The sequence below is a fragment of the Lepisma saccharinum genome, chromosome 7 (assembly GCF_977018435.1).
Source record: "Lepisma saccharinum chromosome 7, izLepSacc3.1, whole genome shotgun sequence".
NCBI classification, from domain to species: domain Eukaryota; kingdom Metazoa; phylum Arthropoda; class Insecta; order Zygentoma; family Lepismatidae; genus Lepisma; species Lepisma saccharinum.
The window spans coordinates 13,542,011-13,558,917 of record NC_139235.1 but is presented as its reverse complement, the minus strand read 5'-3'; the positions used below and the strand labels follow the sequence as shown (position 1 = coordinate 13,558,917).

Sequence of the window (16,907 nt, the reverse complement as noted above, 5' to 3'; positions counted from 1 at the left end):
ACAGCCTTTTTTGAATGGCTGTAGCGTCAAATCGACGCACCGAGGAAAAAGTTACTGAGAAAAGTTGTTTGTTTTGATGTCCTCTATACGAATCTGTGGTCCGTGGGCGCCATTAAAATGACACCCTGTATAAGTTAATAAAGTTTCACGATGCTTCAAACTTAAGAAATTTAACCAATTCTTCACAAGAAAACACGCCAGATATGGCAGGGAGAAGCCAGTGTACAATCTACCATGTGAACCTCTTTTACTTCCTAGTTTCTCCGAAAAAAATGCAAAAAAATGTTTAAAATATTACTCCAATGGTGCACCCTGAGCATCATGAACCCAAGTGAAAATTTTCTTGGTTGGAAGTTATAGAACTATTAACAAATTGCAATTGTTAATGGTGCAGAGAGTGCTAGAATGTTTTTTTCTGCTATTCATGGGTATTTTATTTCTAGTTTCGTTTAACTTTTGTATGAAGGACCCTACTCTGTATGGAGAGAAAATAAGCAGCATCAAAAATATAATACAATCTTTGCACTATTATAATGATTCTTAAGGTCTTAAATGTTTTTGCCTAATAAGCTAAAAAAATAAGCCCATTATCCAGAGCCTACAATTACCATTTTACAATGATTACTATTGACTTTAAAAAAATATATATAAACAAGGCTCTGATGATGTCTATTTGCTACAAATTAAAACAACATGGCTACACATTATAGTTAACAGGCAAGTTTGGTGAAAAGTATGTAAATAAATAAAAGCTCAAGGCACTTCCGAAATATTTAATATCTCAAACACGTATAAACAGAAAGAAACACAGAAAACAATAATATATAAGACAAAATTATTTTAACTGCTATATACAGAGATGTTTAACAAAATTGTGTACTTACGGACATGTAGAAATGCAATACAAAAATACATATAAAATTTGACAGATTTTTCAGTCACAAAGATGAATGGAATTAACATTTTAATCCTACACAATAATTTATTTCAAGTAAGTGCATTCAGAGTGTATCTACTTCGATAAGTACAAAAGATGAATTCGTGGGACTCAGTCTCTGTAACAGAAACAGTTAGTTAAAAACCCAGTTCATAGTTTTTGTACAAAAACTTCTTGTTGGAGTGTTTTTGTCACAAACATAATGATGATATGCAATATAAATTGACATGTGAATGATTATAAATTATTACATCAATTTTCAACAACAATTTGTTAAAAAAAACTATAAAAAATGAGAAGAATGTAAATAAAGACAATAAATGATATTTGCATATTCTTGATATCTCACAGAAGTTTACACTTTTTTAAAATTAATGCATATCTATGCAGTATGCGAGCATAATTCCACAAAGAAAACATTCTGTAATGTTCAAACCTATAAATGTTTTCTTTGAAAAATGTCTAATTACAACAATACCTTAGAAAAACTAACTTCTGTATTCACAAGATCTTATTTTTTTCATCACCACCTTGTAAATAATTTCTAAATAGTAAATATACAAAGTGCTCCCCCCCTTCCCTAAAATGCCTGGTTTGAAATGCCAAGGAAATGCATTTCTCTTACTGCCAGTTACTTGTACTGTTGCTTATGGATACACAAAAAAAAAAAAAAAACATTCTTTATGAAAAAATGTTGTAAAGAGACTGGTCAATTCATGATGTATGAGCTGTACTTACTGTATTTCAGCACATAATCATCTCAGATTTTATGCCAAATATTTTAACAGAAAAAGTGGGGTGTTTCTACTATGTGAAGCTTGAAAAAATGTACTAGTATCAACGGTACTTGAAAATAATTTATTACTAGGTAAACTGTCTTTGGTGAAAGATTAGGATGCACAGAATACTTGTGAATGTACGTTAAAATTGAATATTCCATATCGACGCACATAATTTCTTTCGGATAATTTAGCAAATATTTTGCAAGTCTGGAAAAAAAAAAAGTCAGCACATTAGTTGTTCTTGAATGGTTTGTGCATTATGGTCATATACAGGGTGAGTCATAAGTCTCCATACAAATTGTGAAAACGGTGAGTAATGTTTATTTTTCCTTGTCAGGCAGGTGAACCAACGAAAAAGAGATGCCACTAACGAAGGAAGAATGGATTGACATCATTCTGTTGGCTGGGAGTGGTACCAGCCGTCATGTAGCACGTACATTCAATGCAACCCACAGAACGCAGATAACCCATGACACCGTGGCCAAACTTATCAAGAAATTCAGTGCCCTTTCACGGAACTCTGCTCTACGGTCAGGATGTAACATGTTGCAAGAGCTGCAGCTTGTATGGGTGCCACTTGTTCATTTGCAAAATGCGCATGACACTGCTTTGGCGGATTCCAATTTCCGCAGAGGCGATGGGTCCCAGCCAACAGAATGATGTCAATCTGTTCTTCCTCCGTTAGTGGCGTCTCTTTTTCATTGGTTCACCTTCCTGAAAAGGAAAATTTTCACAATTTGTATGGAGACTTATGACTCACCCTGTATTAACTTGAAAAAATTTACTCAGTGTTACTAGGTACGGGTTTATAAAATATAATCTTCCGTGTCCAAAGGTTCTGCACCACTATAATTCTGACACACCGATGTGACAATTACACAATGAAAGGGTATAAATAAAATTTTGGACTGAACAAAAACAGAGTGCAATGATTATGTGGTGAAATACAGTATCTGCTATTTTCTAGTTGTCCAATTTTCTTGTGCTTATTGAAGTAGAATTTTGATGAAGTGATATGGAGGACTATGGAAGTAAAGTGATAAAAAATTGGAAGAAAACAACCATGATCTTAGTTTGTGATACCATCAAAACACATACAGTTGGTACCAATAATAATATTAAAAACTTCTGTTAATGCCTCTTAAAATGATTCAAATTGGAATTAAATAATGTTTAAAAATCTGTCAAGTGGTAATGTTATTGCAAATGATAAGGGTAGTTTATACGGTGCAATGCTTTTATGAACTTTTAGATGTCTATTTAATTTTGATTTTTCTGTAAAAGCTTTTTCACATTGACTGCACTTGAATGGAAGAATCTCTTCGTGGATTTTACGGTGCCTATTTAAGTTTTGTGTACAGGTATATGATTTATCACAATGATTACATTTGAATGGGCGATGCTCATCATGAATTGTTTGATGTCGTTTCAATTGACTACTGTCCAAAAATTTTTTCTCACAAATATTACACTTGAAGGGACGAACTGCAACATGAATTTTCATATGCCTAATGAGGTTTTGCTTCCGCGTAAAGTCTTTTTTGCACTGAGTACATTGGAACGGACGAATTCCTTCATGAATTCTAAGGTGAAATATCAGTTTTTTCTTTGTCATAAATTCTTTTTCGCAATAACTGCACTTGAAAACTTTTTCTTCTTCATGATTTTGCAAGTGATCATCTAAACTGCTTTTCAAAGGAAGCACTATGTTGCAAGTATTACAGTAGTGAATTGAACCAAATTCTTTACTTTCAAATACATCAATCACATGATTTGTGTTAGCTGGTATGTCCATTAGCTGATTTCTGAAATGTGAAGATATTTGATTAATTGGGTGAAAGTTGATGACATACTGCTATGCAAAGTACAATTACATTACAATCCTATAAAGCTTAGAAATTCTTAAACAAGATTAGTGTTAGAAGAGAGCAAAATTGAGGAAACTTCACTTTGATTAATTGCACTGCTCAACATGGGTTCCGAAGATTTTGATGTGAGTGTGTTTTATAACAGTCCCTTGGCAGATGATTTTGCAACAGGTTCGAATTTTTCATCAACATCTGTGTTTTAAAAACTCTGGTTTTTAATTTTTCACTTTTTCAATTTACCCACTAAGTGGCATTTGTTTGTTTTGTTCTTGAAAGTGAAAGTGATCAGAATGTCAGGTCGGAAGTGCACGCGAGATTTCACCAATCAAATGCAGACTTGCGCAGCTTGTCATGCCACTACAGTGTGCAACATTGTCATTGATTGGCTCATTCCCAAGTGACATGTTTTGTACGTTGCTTTAGTCTGAAATCACCCTATGAATTCTCTAGTCCTATTTTGTTATATTTGTGGCAGATATTTGGTGAAGAGGCAAAGACAGAACTAATGAATTTGTGATAAACGCATACCATGCATATTTTGGTACAAGTGGTGGCATGCCGTAAGTGTTCACACAAGAGCACTTGAATGACCTACTACAGAAATTAAATTTACCAAAGGGAAGTGGAAGCGGTTTCAATTCTACGGGGTGGTTTATAGTGTATTGAAGACAAACTTGAAATATGTACTACAACATAATGGCAATGTGTTTCTATATGTCTGAATAGCTTATTAAGTTTCGATGAAGGAATCTATGAAAATGTAAAGATAATGCACTATAAAGTGAAATATGAAGAACACTGGTCAGGTGGTATGTATGTGGCGATTTCAAAGTAATAGGTTTGTTGCTAAGGTTGCAGGCTGGAAGCACCAAATACCTTTCTTTCTTTGTGAATGGGACAGCCAGGACAAAACTTAGCTACGTTGAGATTGTCTGTCACCATGTGTCACGTCAAAAATTGCTTGATCAGTCTCAAGTCTCACTTCCACCATATTTATTCAAGTTAGACATAATGAAACAGTTCGTGAAGGCACTGAATAGAGAAAGCAAATGCTTTCAGCATACTGCCAGGAAAATCCCATCAATCACTTTGGATAAACTTAAGGATTGCATTTCTATTGGCCCACAAATCTAAAAATTGATGGCCGACAGCTAATTTGAAAATACAATAACCCAATCTGAAAATGTAGCCTGGGTAAGTTTCAAGACAGACATTTAAGACACTAGGGCAGGTATAATGCAGATGACAGATTACTGCTCGATGCTAAAAAGGGATGTTCCTGCTTCAAAGGTACCACAGACAAGAAGTCGAGAAGAAAGAACATGTTATTCCCATGATTAAATTGTATTAGCAGCACCTAACTATTTCTTTCTTACAAGATCTTAGCACATGGTAACAAATGCTCTAAAATATGACACTTTACTGATATGACAGGCTTATTTCATCACATAGCCCACTTACCATCATGTGTGTAAAAAGTATTGGCATTAAATTATTGTGTGTGTGTGATTTGTTATCCATATCCATTGTAGGCTACACCTGCACCAGTAGTACACTCATCAACCAAATCCAGTTTGTGCCATTTGTGAAAAACTTGACGTGATAGAGAAGAAAACAGATATCATTTTCAAACTCAGCATGACAAATCCATTAAGGTTCACCTGTTAATTTCAAAATATCATTCAACTTCTTTCAAATGTTGAGCAGTGTTATTAGAAAACATATGCAACACATTAAATGAATAGTTATAAAAATATAATTAACATAGTGCATGCTGAAATGATGAAGAAATTAATTATTATTATTATTATTAAATATATTTGAGAAATTAATAACATAGTGTATACAGAATTCAACTTAAGTGGACTTCACCTTGTAAGCTCAAATTTTAAAGCAGTTAGTGTAGAGTACGGTAATATAATTTGGAATATACCCTCTATCCGAAATCCAAATCTTCCTTAACTATGCACTATGTTTCAAAGATTTATTCTTTACTAAGGTTGAGCCAGTACTGGTGGTATCGGAGTGGGTCAGCTCAAATTTATTTTTGCAACAATATTATAGGAAGAAATGGGAACTACTACTATCCACTCAAGACGTATATCCTATTGCTCAACAAGTGTAATAAATAGTTTTGTTGATAAAGGAGTACTTCTTTTACATTAAGGGCAGGAGGAAGGGTTTGTGTCCAGATCCTAAACTGCTCCTCCTCCACCAAACTTTCTCCGCGGTGAGCTGAAGAAAAGAGATATGTGCGCTAGATGGTCATAGGAGGAGAAAACTTAGCATTGTGCATATGGGAGTATTATTTTACTTGTTCTCTTGGGAATACAACACTTCTCATGGAGTAGAAAAATACATGAATGGAAAGAGGGCACGTTGAAGATTTTATCTGTCATTGAAAAAAAAGTCCCATTTCATTAGCTATAACTTGAAGTTTAAGTTGTTGCAGTTTTTTATCCATAAAGAATGACTGAAAATTTGTCTATATCATATATTTCATACATGATATAATAACTTGAAAAATCGCTTCCACTTGCAGCATGGGGACAAACTCATACTGTCTATTAGGGGTGCCCACAGGAGGGGGGGCTTGCATGATGGGACAAAATTTTATAGTTTAGCTACCATTGATCACATCACCCCCACTCACGACTGGATCAAGAAAGTGTGGGGCGTTACCCCCACACCCCCTATACGCCTTCATGGCGTGGTGCTATGCACAGGGGAGCACTTTACCTTTTTTGTTATCTTCACACAAAAATGGAGTGATTGTTTCAATTGACTGACTGGTTAATTATTTTTAGTTGTGGTTATTAGATATTCAGCATCTACTTCGTGACTTAACAAGACCCACAAGAACACTATTTCCTGTAGCAAACATGAAAGTGAGCCGTGCTTTTTCTTTCCTTAGACTTTTAATTTCAACTGGAATGAAAGGTATTGAATGTCATGCACCTTTTGATTGTTGGCATCTCGGCCAGCTGTTTTAATTGTTGTACTTCCGAGTCGGCTCCTAACATCCAACATGCGGACATCAGTTTTAGTGTTGAATTATTTCAGGCACGATTTTTTTCCTATAAGTGTTCCTGAGCTACGACTTACTGGATAATTGTAAAATACTGTCAGATTTTGTTGTGTAAAGCATAGGCACTTTCTGCCCCCCCCAATTTGCCGACAGGGACAGATATGTATATTTACATATATCAAATATTGTTTACGCCAAGCTTTGCCCCTCACCAATTTTTTTAAACGTGCCGCCTCTGGTGAAAAGCTTACGAATTTCAAAATTTAATTTAAAGAAAAATCAAATTATAGACATTCAAACAAAAACCAATTACTGATTACTGTGTGTTTATCCTAACTATATCTGTGTGTGTGTGGGGGGGGGAGGGTTGTGATGAACAATTCTTTTGTGAGGGGGATTTTGATGAACAACTTTGGGGGATGCGTCCACAGCCTTCGGGGGGGGGGGGGTAACTGTGCTCTCTCTCTTTTTATAGTAGCAGTCCCCATAGGGTCATTCCATGCCAAACCATCCAATGGTGGTTTGCATGACCATTTTAGAAAAAAAATCATTTTTAGTACATAGGTTTGTACATGTTTCTAGATATCAAAACCAATGTTCAAAAAAATATATTTTCTTTAGTTTTCCTGGGGCAGCCATTTTTCCAACATGGCGCATGTTTTTTTTTGCTCATGTAGTAGTATACAGAAACCTTAATATCTCAAAAACCATTAAAGCTAGACACCTGAAACAAAATTCATTTTGTAGCTAATGAAGTATACTTCCTATATGCAGGTATGTTTTGCTTGAAATTGCATCGTAAGTACGAAAATTATGGTGGCAAATGGGGTAACAATAGTTAAAAAATTGCATTTTTTAGCCCAATTTTTTTAATGAAGGGGTTTAGTCTAAGGCTTGATTTTTTTTCATGTGTAGACAGCATGAGATAATGACTTCATGCCATATAACATTTTACCCCATGTATAAAATGTATCAAGCAGATGGGGGGACACGAGTACCCAGAAGGGGAAATCCCCCATCCCCCCTACAAATAACAGCCTGCCCGTACCAACGATATTGAAATAAATGCACACCTGGTGTGAAAATCTTCACCTAATTTGCTATTCATTCCCTGAAACATGAACACATATTAAAATTATAAATAATCTGAATCACCTTGAATTGTTACAATTTTCAAGTATCAGTATTGGTGGGAATCAGTAATACTGGCACTAGTATCAGTATCAATTTGCAGTGATATTGGCTCAACCCTATTATTTACTATTTTTAAATTTAAAAATACTTCACTAAAAACTAAAACCAGCTTTGGACCAACATCCAATACTGATATTGTGCTGGAACTTGAGTATGTCAGACCTTCACATGCATATAAATGAACTGAAGTATCATCTGTACTTTCATAGAAATTATGTGTTGTTGGTATCACATCGGACTGGCACATATGTGAACTAACAACTGTCCATTAAAAGTTAACCCTAGCTTACCCGAGGGGGATGAAAAAATGAAAATAAAATACCTTGTTCTCAATATTTCTGTACTACTTTTGTTCATAGAAATATAAATGTAATGTAAATAGTGTAAAATGCACTTGTTGGTTCTACCAGATGCCATTTTTGAATGTGTGTTATTTGAGACACACATGCCATTGACAGTGTAAAATTGGTTTGTAGTGATGGTAATTTTTGCATAATTATAATTAATAAACAACTGCCTCCTATATGAACGAAAAAGCATCAATAAAAATTATTGTGGTTTTTGTGAGCTTTAGCTAATGGTAAAATTCGTGTGCGACACTCATGCAATAATTGGTTATTATTATTTATAAATGATGGTAATTTTTGTAACTATTATAGTAATTAATAAATAATAAACATATTTAATCAACAAAAGAAGCAGTGATTTAATAACAAAATGGTTTCTTGAAAATGAGTGATAAAAAAAGTGTGGGTCTGTGAGCCCCCACCCCCCTTCAGGTAAGTAAGTTTCTTGTACCACATGGGTAAGCTAGGGTTAAAAACAACTAGCATTTTGCCTGGCATTTTCTATCAATTTCCTCAATTTAAAATCCAAAAAAGGGCTGACTATATATTTTATCATAAAAACCATCCAAAACTTATTCCAAGACAAAGTAGGCTACCTTACAAAGTTTCTAAACTGTTATATAACATTTTCATGGAGTCTAAATTCCTTAACAAAAGTTACAAAATTGACAAATTTTTATCATTTTCTTTCCCAGAAATTAATCGGTGAAATGTTTACTTCATGATTATAGTTATTTGAATACATTGTGATTATTTCATATGTGTGACCAAAATTTTAAAGCAAAGCTATGCCAGATTAGTGTGGTCTAATTGCAATGCTAAATTCTCACCAATTTAAAACTTTAACAATGGAACTTGTGTATTTACTAAAATATTTTGATAGAACACACCAGTATTGTAACTTATATAATGTATGAAGTATTAGAGATTAAAAAGTATATTAAGCCAAGTAAAGTATAATTACCCTTCATTTCGTAGAGGTTCATCCTTCATATCCTCTCTGCTTGTTATCATTTCTGACATTTCATCAGAAAGAGGAAGGTATTCTTCTTTAATATTTAATGTAGACACATTTCCTTCATCAAGATCAATGCCTTCTTGTTTTTGTACTGGATAGTCATAATCACTTTCATTGGTGCGAAATTCCTCATGCACAGCAGTTGAAAAACTCCCTGAAAACATACTGTCTTCTTCATTTTCCACCTTCACTACTCCACAGGATGTGAATTCATCCACTGTATCAAAAGACTCAATGTTTACCTCTTCCTTTACATATTTTAAACCACTTACAAATGTCTCATCATTGGAATCAAGTAACTTGCAATCCTTCATTGAGCTCTCCATGTCTATGTCTTACTGAAGTGAAGTGCCCAAATCTGATGAAAAGAATAAAAATAGCAAATAATTTCTTGAAAAGAAAATCGGGTTAATTACAAGAGTAATTTAAAATCAAATTATATAGACACTGACCATTGTAATTCTTGATTCTGACAAACTTCGGGGAACAAGTTTCATTTGCACAAGGGTCATTCCATGTCAAATCAACCAATTTTAAAATATTTGGTTGCATGACCATTTTAGAAAAATCCACAGCCTTCGGGGGGGGGGGGGGAGTTAACTGTGCTCTCTCTCTCTTTCTAGTAGCAGTCCCCATAGGGTCATTCCATGCCAAACCATCCAATGGTGGTTTGCATGACCATTTAAAAAAAAAATCATTTTTAGTACATAGGTTTGTACATGTTTCTAGATATCAAAACCAATGTTCAAAAAAATTATTGTCTTTAGCTCCATTTTTCCAACATGGCGCATGTTTTTTTTTCTGATAATTTACTTAGGAACTTAGTGAAAGAACAAAGAATCCTGCCTGGTTTAACAAAGAGAATGAATAGGAAACGAGCTGACAATACCAACTGGTCGTGGGTACCTAATAAATCAAACCTTTTGCAATGAAATTTTGCAGATTTTCAATTGTCATACCTTGTGATTTCAATTTGTGGTAAGTTAATTATTAAAACCTTATGTTACTAAACTTTCTGAGGCTTTATTTAACCCAAATTTAAAAAATAAAAGACTTCATTATTCTAAGTATGGGATGTAGTTTAACCTTACTTTGCAACGTCAGAAATTAGGTTACCAATTGACTAAAACGAGTTGAATCTAAAAGTTGAGATTTTTACTGTGAGTTAGGTTCATAAAGGGCTTCCTATGTGCCAACTTTCAGAATTTTTAAAGGGGACCCATCTGAGATATTTAACCCCGAAAACTGTCAAAATTCAATGAACGACCATGTTTGAGCTCATGCTGTAGAAAAGGGGTGCATTTCTAGGCACTGATATTTTATTTACAGACACCCTGCAGGTAGGTCTACACATGAAAAAAAATCAAGCCTTAGACTAAACCCCTTCATTAAAAAAATCAGGCTTAAAAATGCAATTTTTAAACTATTGTTACCCCATTTTCCACCATAATTTTCGTACTTACGATGCAATTTCAAGCAAAACATACCTGAATATCATAGGAAGTATACTTCATTAGCTACAAAATGAATTTTGTTTCAGGTCTCTAGATCTAATGGTTTTTGAGATATTAAGGTTTCTGTATACTGCTACATGAGCAAAAAAAAACATGCGCCATGTTGGAAAAATGGCTGCCCCAGGAGAACTAAAGACAATAATTTTTTTTAACATTGGTTTTGATATCTAGAAACATGTACAAACCTATGTACTAAAAATTATTTTTTTCTAAAATGGTCATGCAACCATCATTGGATGGTTTCGCATGGAATGTGACCCACAAAAACAAGGGCAGTTTTCGAAAACGTTCATTTCTGTACCTTTTTAAAAAAACTAAATAAATTAATAAAATAAATTACTGCCTTGGTCGGCATATTTAGTTTTTCATAATCATGGAAACAAGGCTTAATGGTGTTATAACCTTTTTAAAGGGGACGGAATAAATAATTGGCTTCATATTTTAGAGTGAGCCAGATTTCAGTACTGCAAGATTAATCGTTTCAAACAGAAAATAATACACAATCTGATCTCACGTTCAGAAACTAACTTTGAACATTCTGTTCAATTTCAATAACTAAAACATCCCACCCATACCAATTTTGTTATATTTTGTAGTACTACAAGGGTCGTTCAAGGTTGACCGGGACTTTTATTTCTGCAGAGAAGAAACACCAAACTATGTCAGTTGTTCAAAGTATTCTCCGTGCACGCCGAAGCACCGTTGCCATCGTTCTGGCAGCTCCCGAATTCCTTTGGCATAGAAAGAACTTGGTTGTTGTCGTAGCCACTGGAGGACATCGCTCCGCAGTGCTTCGTCTGTTGTGAATTTCTTCCCTCCCAGATGATCTTTAAGGGGTGCAAACAAATGATAATCACTTGGGGCTAAATCCGGACTGTAGGGGGCATGGGGCAGAACTTCAAAGCGCATGCCGGCCAGAGTTGTTGTTGTCACATTGGCTGTGTGAGGGCGGGCATTGTCATGGAGAAGAATGGCATTTCCAGACAACATCCCAGGTCTTTTCTTGCGAATGGACTTTCGTACAGCACCACTCAACAATGTGGAGTAATACTGGGCATTAATCGTGCTCCCTTTGTCCAGAAAACCCACATGGATAACGCCCTTCATGTCGCAGAAGACACTTGCCATGATCTTTCCAGCGGACGGCTGCATTTTGCTTTTCTTGGGGGGCGGGGAACCTTTATGCCGCCACTATATGCTGCGTCTTTTGGTCTCTGGGGTTGAATTGTGCAACCATGTTTCATCACACGTGATGATGGATTGCAACAATTCATCACCTTCTGCTCAAAACCGATTCAGTAGCTGTTCACAGACCATCCTGCATGTCCACTTCTGATCGAATGTCAGCTGGCGGGGAACCCACCTTGCACAGATTTTGCGGAAGCATAAGTGGTCGTGAATGATTGTCTCAACACTCCCGACACTGATATTCACCTCGGCAGCAATATCCCGCACTGTTACTCGCCGGTTCTCAAGAATCATTTGCTCAACACGTGCGATATTCACTGGTGTGACTGCAGTCGGACGAATGTGTCCATGCGCTTCATTTGTCACCAGCTCCCGTCCTTCACGAAACTGCTCACACCATTCGTACACTCTTGTCCGCGACATCGTTTGTTCACCATACTGTGCTTGCAATCGTCTGAAAATATCAGCTGGTTTCACTTTCTCCTTCACGAGAAATTTGATTACACACCGCTGCTCCACAGCCACAGACACACTGCTTGCCGCCATGTTCGCTGCAACTGCTGCGCATGCGTGAAATACGTCATGCCGGGCGCTAGTTACTCGCGAAGGAATACATTACGTCACCTGCACGTTTCATCATGATCCGGCTATTCATCGATTTTTTACGTACGAAAATCCCGGTCAACCTTGAACGACCCTTGTACATATATCTGATTTTCTGGGAAATTTAATTTTGTATTTCTTCTATTTAAGGGCTGTAAATATATATATATATATATATATGTACATTTCCTATCACGTTACTTCTGTGGGACATGTAGGTATTTACCAAAAGATTTTGATAAAACAAGCAGTGTTACAACTTAGTTATTGTATGAAATATTTATTGAAAATATTTAAAAAAAATAATATTAAAGCACTCACTGATACCAAAAGTAATTAAACATTCGAATCTGTTACCATCGAACCGTGTAAAAAAAATATGTATACCAGATTAGTTCGGAATTAAAGAATCAGAACTAGAGCCCATTTCAGAATATATTCTAACATCGGTAGCTCTAAACAGTGGGATGTAAAAGATATACCAGATAAATTGTTTAGCAGTATTTTCATTCATACATCATGTATGATGTTGAAGTTATAAACAGTGTTGTTTGCAGTATGTTTTCATTCATCTTTGATTTGCACACAACAAAGCAATTGAAGATGGCAATGAGTAATTTAGCTGGTAATGTTATGTATCCTACTCTGCATACAAGTTTCCGAACTCTAAAATGGTTTCATACTACCTCAAAAACAGCAAAGGTTTATCTAAAAGTAACTGTTCCAAAAAATTCCATTGGGTATTCTATAAGTAAGACTCTTGGTTCTTTTCTGTAATTACAGAAAATCATTATAATGATTTATTAGTTTGAATATATGAACATACAGGAAGTAAAAGTGATCCATGGGTGACATATGCTCTACACATAGTCACCTTGTCTGTTCAAGCAAGTGTCCCAGCGTGTCAATACCCTGAGCGAAGAACGTCCATGGTTGACTGCGGAACCGATCTTCAACGGCATCACGGACCTCAGCATCGTTGGCAAACCGGCGGCCCTTCAGATTTTTTTTTTTAGTGGCCCAAAGATGTGGTAGTCGCAGGGAGAGAAATCGGGCTGTAGAGAGGATGGTCGAGGACCTCCCAGCAGAAACGCTGCAACAGATCACGGCACACCTGTGCAATTGAATAACTGCTCGCTGGGCCCATTTTTGATGAATCCATGTTGTAAACGTGCTTCTGCACATGTAAACAACACACTGCGCCATCAGACCATACCAGGTATGCATACAATATACAACCTCTGACAATAAAGTTCGGTGAATGATCCTGAATATCGAAAGTAGACAAATTGTTAATGAAACCTATCTTACTGACCTTCGAAGTAGTTCCCTCCCATGGCTATGCACTGTCGAGAACAGCTGTACATGTCCTGGAAACTTTTAGAAAAGTCTTCTTTCGGGATGGTGTTCAACACCCTCGTCACGTTCCGTTGGATGTCCGGAATATCCTCAAATCTCTGACCTTTCACAGCGATTTTGAAGCGTGGGAAGAGAAAGAAATCTGGAGGATTCAGATCCAAATTTATTGCAATGCATTGCTACAGAAGATGAGAGCTGGTGTGTGAGGTACGACCCTGCAACGAAACGCCAAAGCATGGAATGGCGTTTTTCTGCATCACCCCGTCGAAAGAAGGTCAAGGTGTAAAAATCACGCATCAAGACGATGCTTATCACTTTCTTTGACAGTGATGGCATGATCCACAAGGAATTCCTGCCGGAGGGAACAGCAATTTTTCCACCTTGGCCTTCTTCCGACGGGGTGATGCAGGAGAACGCCATTCCATGCTTTGGCGTTTCGTTGCAGGGTCGTACCTCACCCACCAGCTCTCATCCTCTGTAGCAATGCATTGCAAGAAATTTGGATCTGAATCCTCCAGATTTCTTTCTCTTCCCATGCCCCAAAATCGCTTTGAAAGGTCAGAGATTTGAGGATATTCCGGACATCGAACGGAACATGACGAGGGTGTTGAACACCATCCCGAAAGAAGACTTTTCTAAAAGTTTCCAGGACATGTACAGCCCTTCTCAATGGTGCATAGCCATGGGAGGGGACTACTTCGAAGGACAGTAAGGTAGGTTTCATTAAGAATTCGTCTACTTTCGATATTCCGGATCATTCACCGAACTTTATTGTCAGAGGTTGTATGCTTTCTCACATGCAACACCACCTAACAGAGCAAACACAAAGCTCTGCGTAGTTAAGCACGAGCGGCTAGGGACAGCATTAGCAACTTGGAAATACATGCTAACAGCACCAAACCCAACCTGCCTAACCTATACATGTATACAGTAACAATTCGTTATATCGGAGACACATTTCTTCATTTTTACACAAGAAACTACTTACGGAGTACTACTTTTTACTACTTTCTCTAAGGTTTCTAACGTTCGTCAAGGTATTTTCTTTCATCGAGGAATCTATTTGACCGGGAAATCATGTATTTTGTAAGAGAAATATCTCACCGACGCACAATTGCCATTGCTTTCCTATGTGAACTGGATGCTCCATACGTTTGATGACGTAACCCCCGGTCAGTGTTTCCAACCCCCCTTTTTTTTAACTATGCTTGCTTAACCTAACCAAACCTAACCTTATCAGAAATGGTTCGTGGGGCTATCCGTCAGCTACCCATGTATAATGTTCAATTTGCACGCGTGACGAACACGATAGTAGGTATTTTTCGGTGACTAAGGTTGGAAACCCTGCATACCGATAACGTTAGTGAACGTGTGCCCGCCATATTGTGTTAGGGAAGCGAAAAAATGAATAACAAACACTACTCTATATGTGAAAAATTGTGTTTGTTTTCATGTAAAAAGCATAATGGCACCTTGAACTATGTTCCGCAATACACAATTCGTAACTACGAACCATGAAAAACACAAAATATCAGATTTTAATGTCTCCAATATAACGAACTGTTACCCACGAATACATATAATAGTTTAAATAGACAAAATCTAAACTGCCTAACATATTTACATGTTTATTTCAGCTATTATATGCCTGCGTGGATAGGTTAGGCAGGTTATGTTTGGTTCCGTTAGCATGTATATCCAAGTTGCTAATGCTGTCCCTAGCTGCTCGTTAGTAAAGCTACGACGCTGCGACAAAAGTCTTTCATTTGGTCAACCCTTATAATATACGGGTCACACGACCCGTTTAACAGCAAGTTAAATTACCATTGTAGCAGTTTTGAAATTGTAAATTTAATGTGGAATGGAACATACTTAAAAATGGATATAGAATTTTTCAAACTCAGAAACTTTTTTGGCAATGTTCCCACTTATTAAAAAAATAACTTTCTCTAAAAAGTAGGGGCGATGGGAGCAATACGCAGATTTAATATTACGTCCTAGTGGAACGTGGTAATTTATAGAATACAATAAACAGAGAAATACTGCACACAAATATTATATATTTTTTTTTTTTTGAGAAAGGCAATAGAACTTACTTTAAAAGATTACTCTTAACTAATTTATCGTACGTAAAACCATTCTTATCCAGAATCAACTGTTAGATGGGAATATGTTATCAAAACATGAGAAATTGAAAACCCTTAAAACAAAACAAACAAGATAACAGCTGACAGCACAACAGTAACAGTGGTAGTGATTTATTTATTTCATTTAGGAGAACCACTTTATTTGTGACTGACTTACGATAAATTTTAGGACATATCCAGTTTTGAAGCTGGTGGTTCTCCTAAATGAAATAAAAGAAATCACCACTGTTACTGTTTTGCTGTCAGCTGTTATCCTTTTTTTTTTGTTTGAAGGATGTAGAGAGATGAAACAATTTGATACAAGCAGAACGAGAAAGGATTTTTACCCGGAAAGTATTTGTACGACTTGCATTTTGTTACAAGCATGTTGATCGTTTATCTGCGTATTGTGCTGTGGTGAAAAGCACGCCTCTTAGTGAGGTTTCAAACCGAAGCGACACGCGACAGCAGTAGTTCGTACCGAAGTGACAAGCGACACAGGTCCATTTAGTCTATAAATAAGCATTTACCAGTCATGGGAAATCAAGTGTCAGGGAGCACAATACACGCCATTGGGAATCTGAGTGACACGTGCAGCTTGTCGTGTCGCTTCTGTTCGAAAAATTTCATGATCACTGAGGATTCACTTTATTTTAAGTGGCACGGAGATTACACACCGAAGCGACAAGCAACAGCCCCTTTACTCTAAAGGAAACAATTCACCTTGCATACGAGTACAGCAGAGCTAGGGGACACAAGGTACAGTACTGAGAAAACAACAGTCTAGTCCAAGCGACACGTGCATTTTCTCGTGGTGAATTGGTTCCAAAGGAAGCTTTCAGACTGCAGCGATACGTCTCTCTTGGAAACCAACATTAAAAAATAAACAACACCTTCCGAACCACAAATTGCAGGTGTCGCTTGTCGCTCGGACTGGGCCATT

General features: G+C 36.5%; 1 protein-coding gene across 2 annotated transcripts; it reads right to left on the bottom strand.

Moving 5' to 3' along the window:
* Window positions 1–794: 794 nt before the first annotated feature.
* On the bottom strand, window positions 795–16,130 carry LOC145989738 (uncharacterized). Of its 2 annotated transcripts, none has more exons than XM_083125011.1 (3): window positions 15,935–16,130; window positions 9,121–9,532; window positions 795–3,524 (listed from the first exon to the last, which is right to left on the bottom strand). In XM_083125011.1, the coding sequence occupies exons 2-3, from the start codon at window positions 9,498–9,500 to the stop codon at window positions 2,882–2,884; spliced, it is 1,023 nt and encodes a 340-aa protein (XP_082981137.1). In that variant the 5' UTR covers window positions 9,501–9,532; window positions 15,935–16,130; the 3' UTR covers window positions 795–2,881. The 2 variants fall into 2 exon arrangements, with proteins under 2 accessions (XP_082981137.1, XP_082981138.1); XM_083125012.1 differs by lacking the exon at window positions 15,935–16,130 and adding an exon at window positions 12,801–12,820.
* Between the last annotated feature and the right edge of the window lie 777 nt (window positions 16,131–16,907).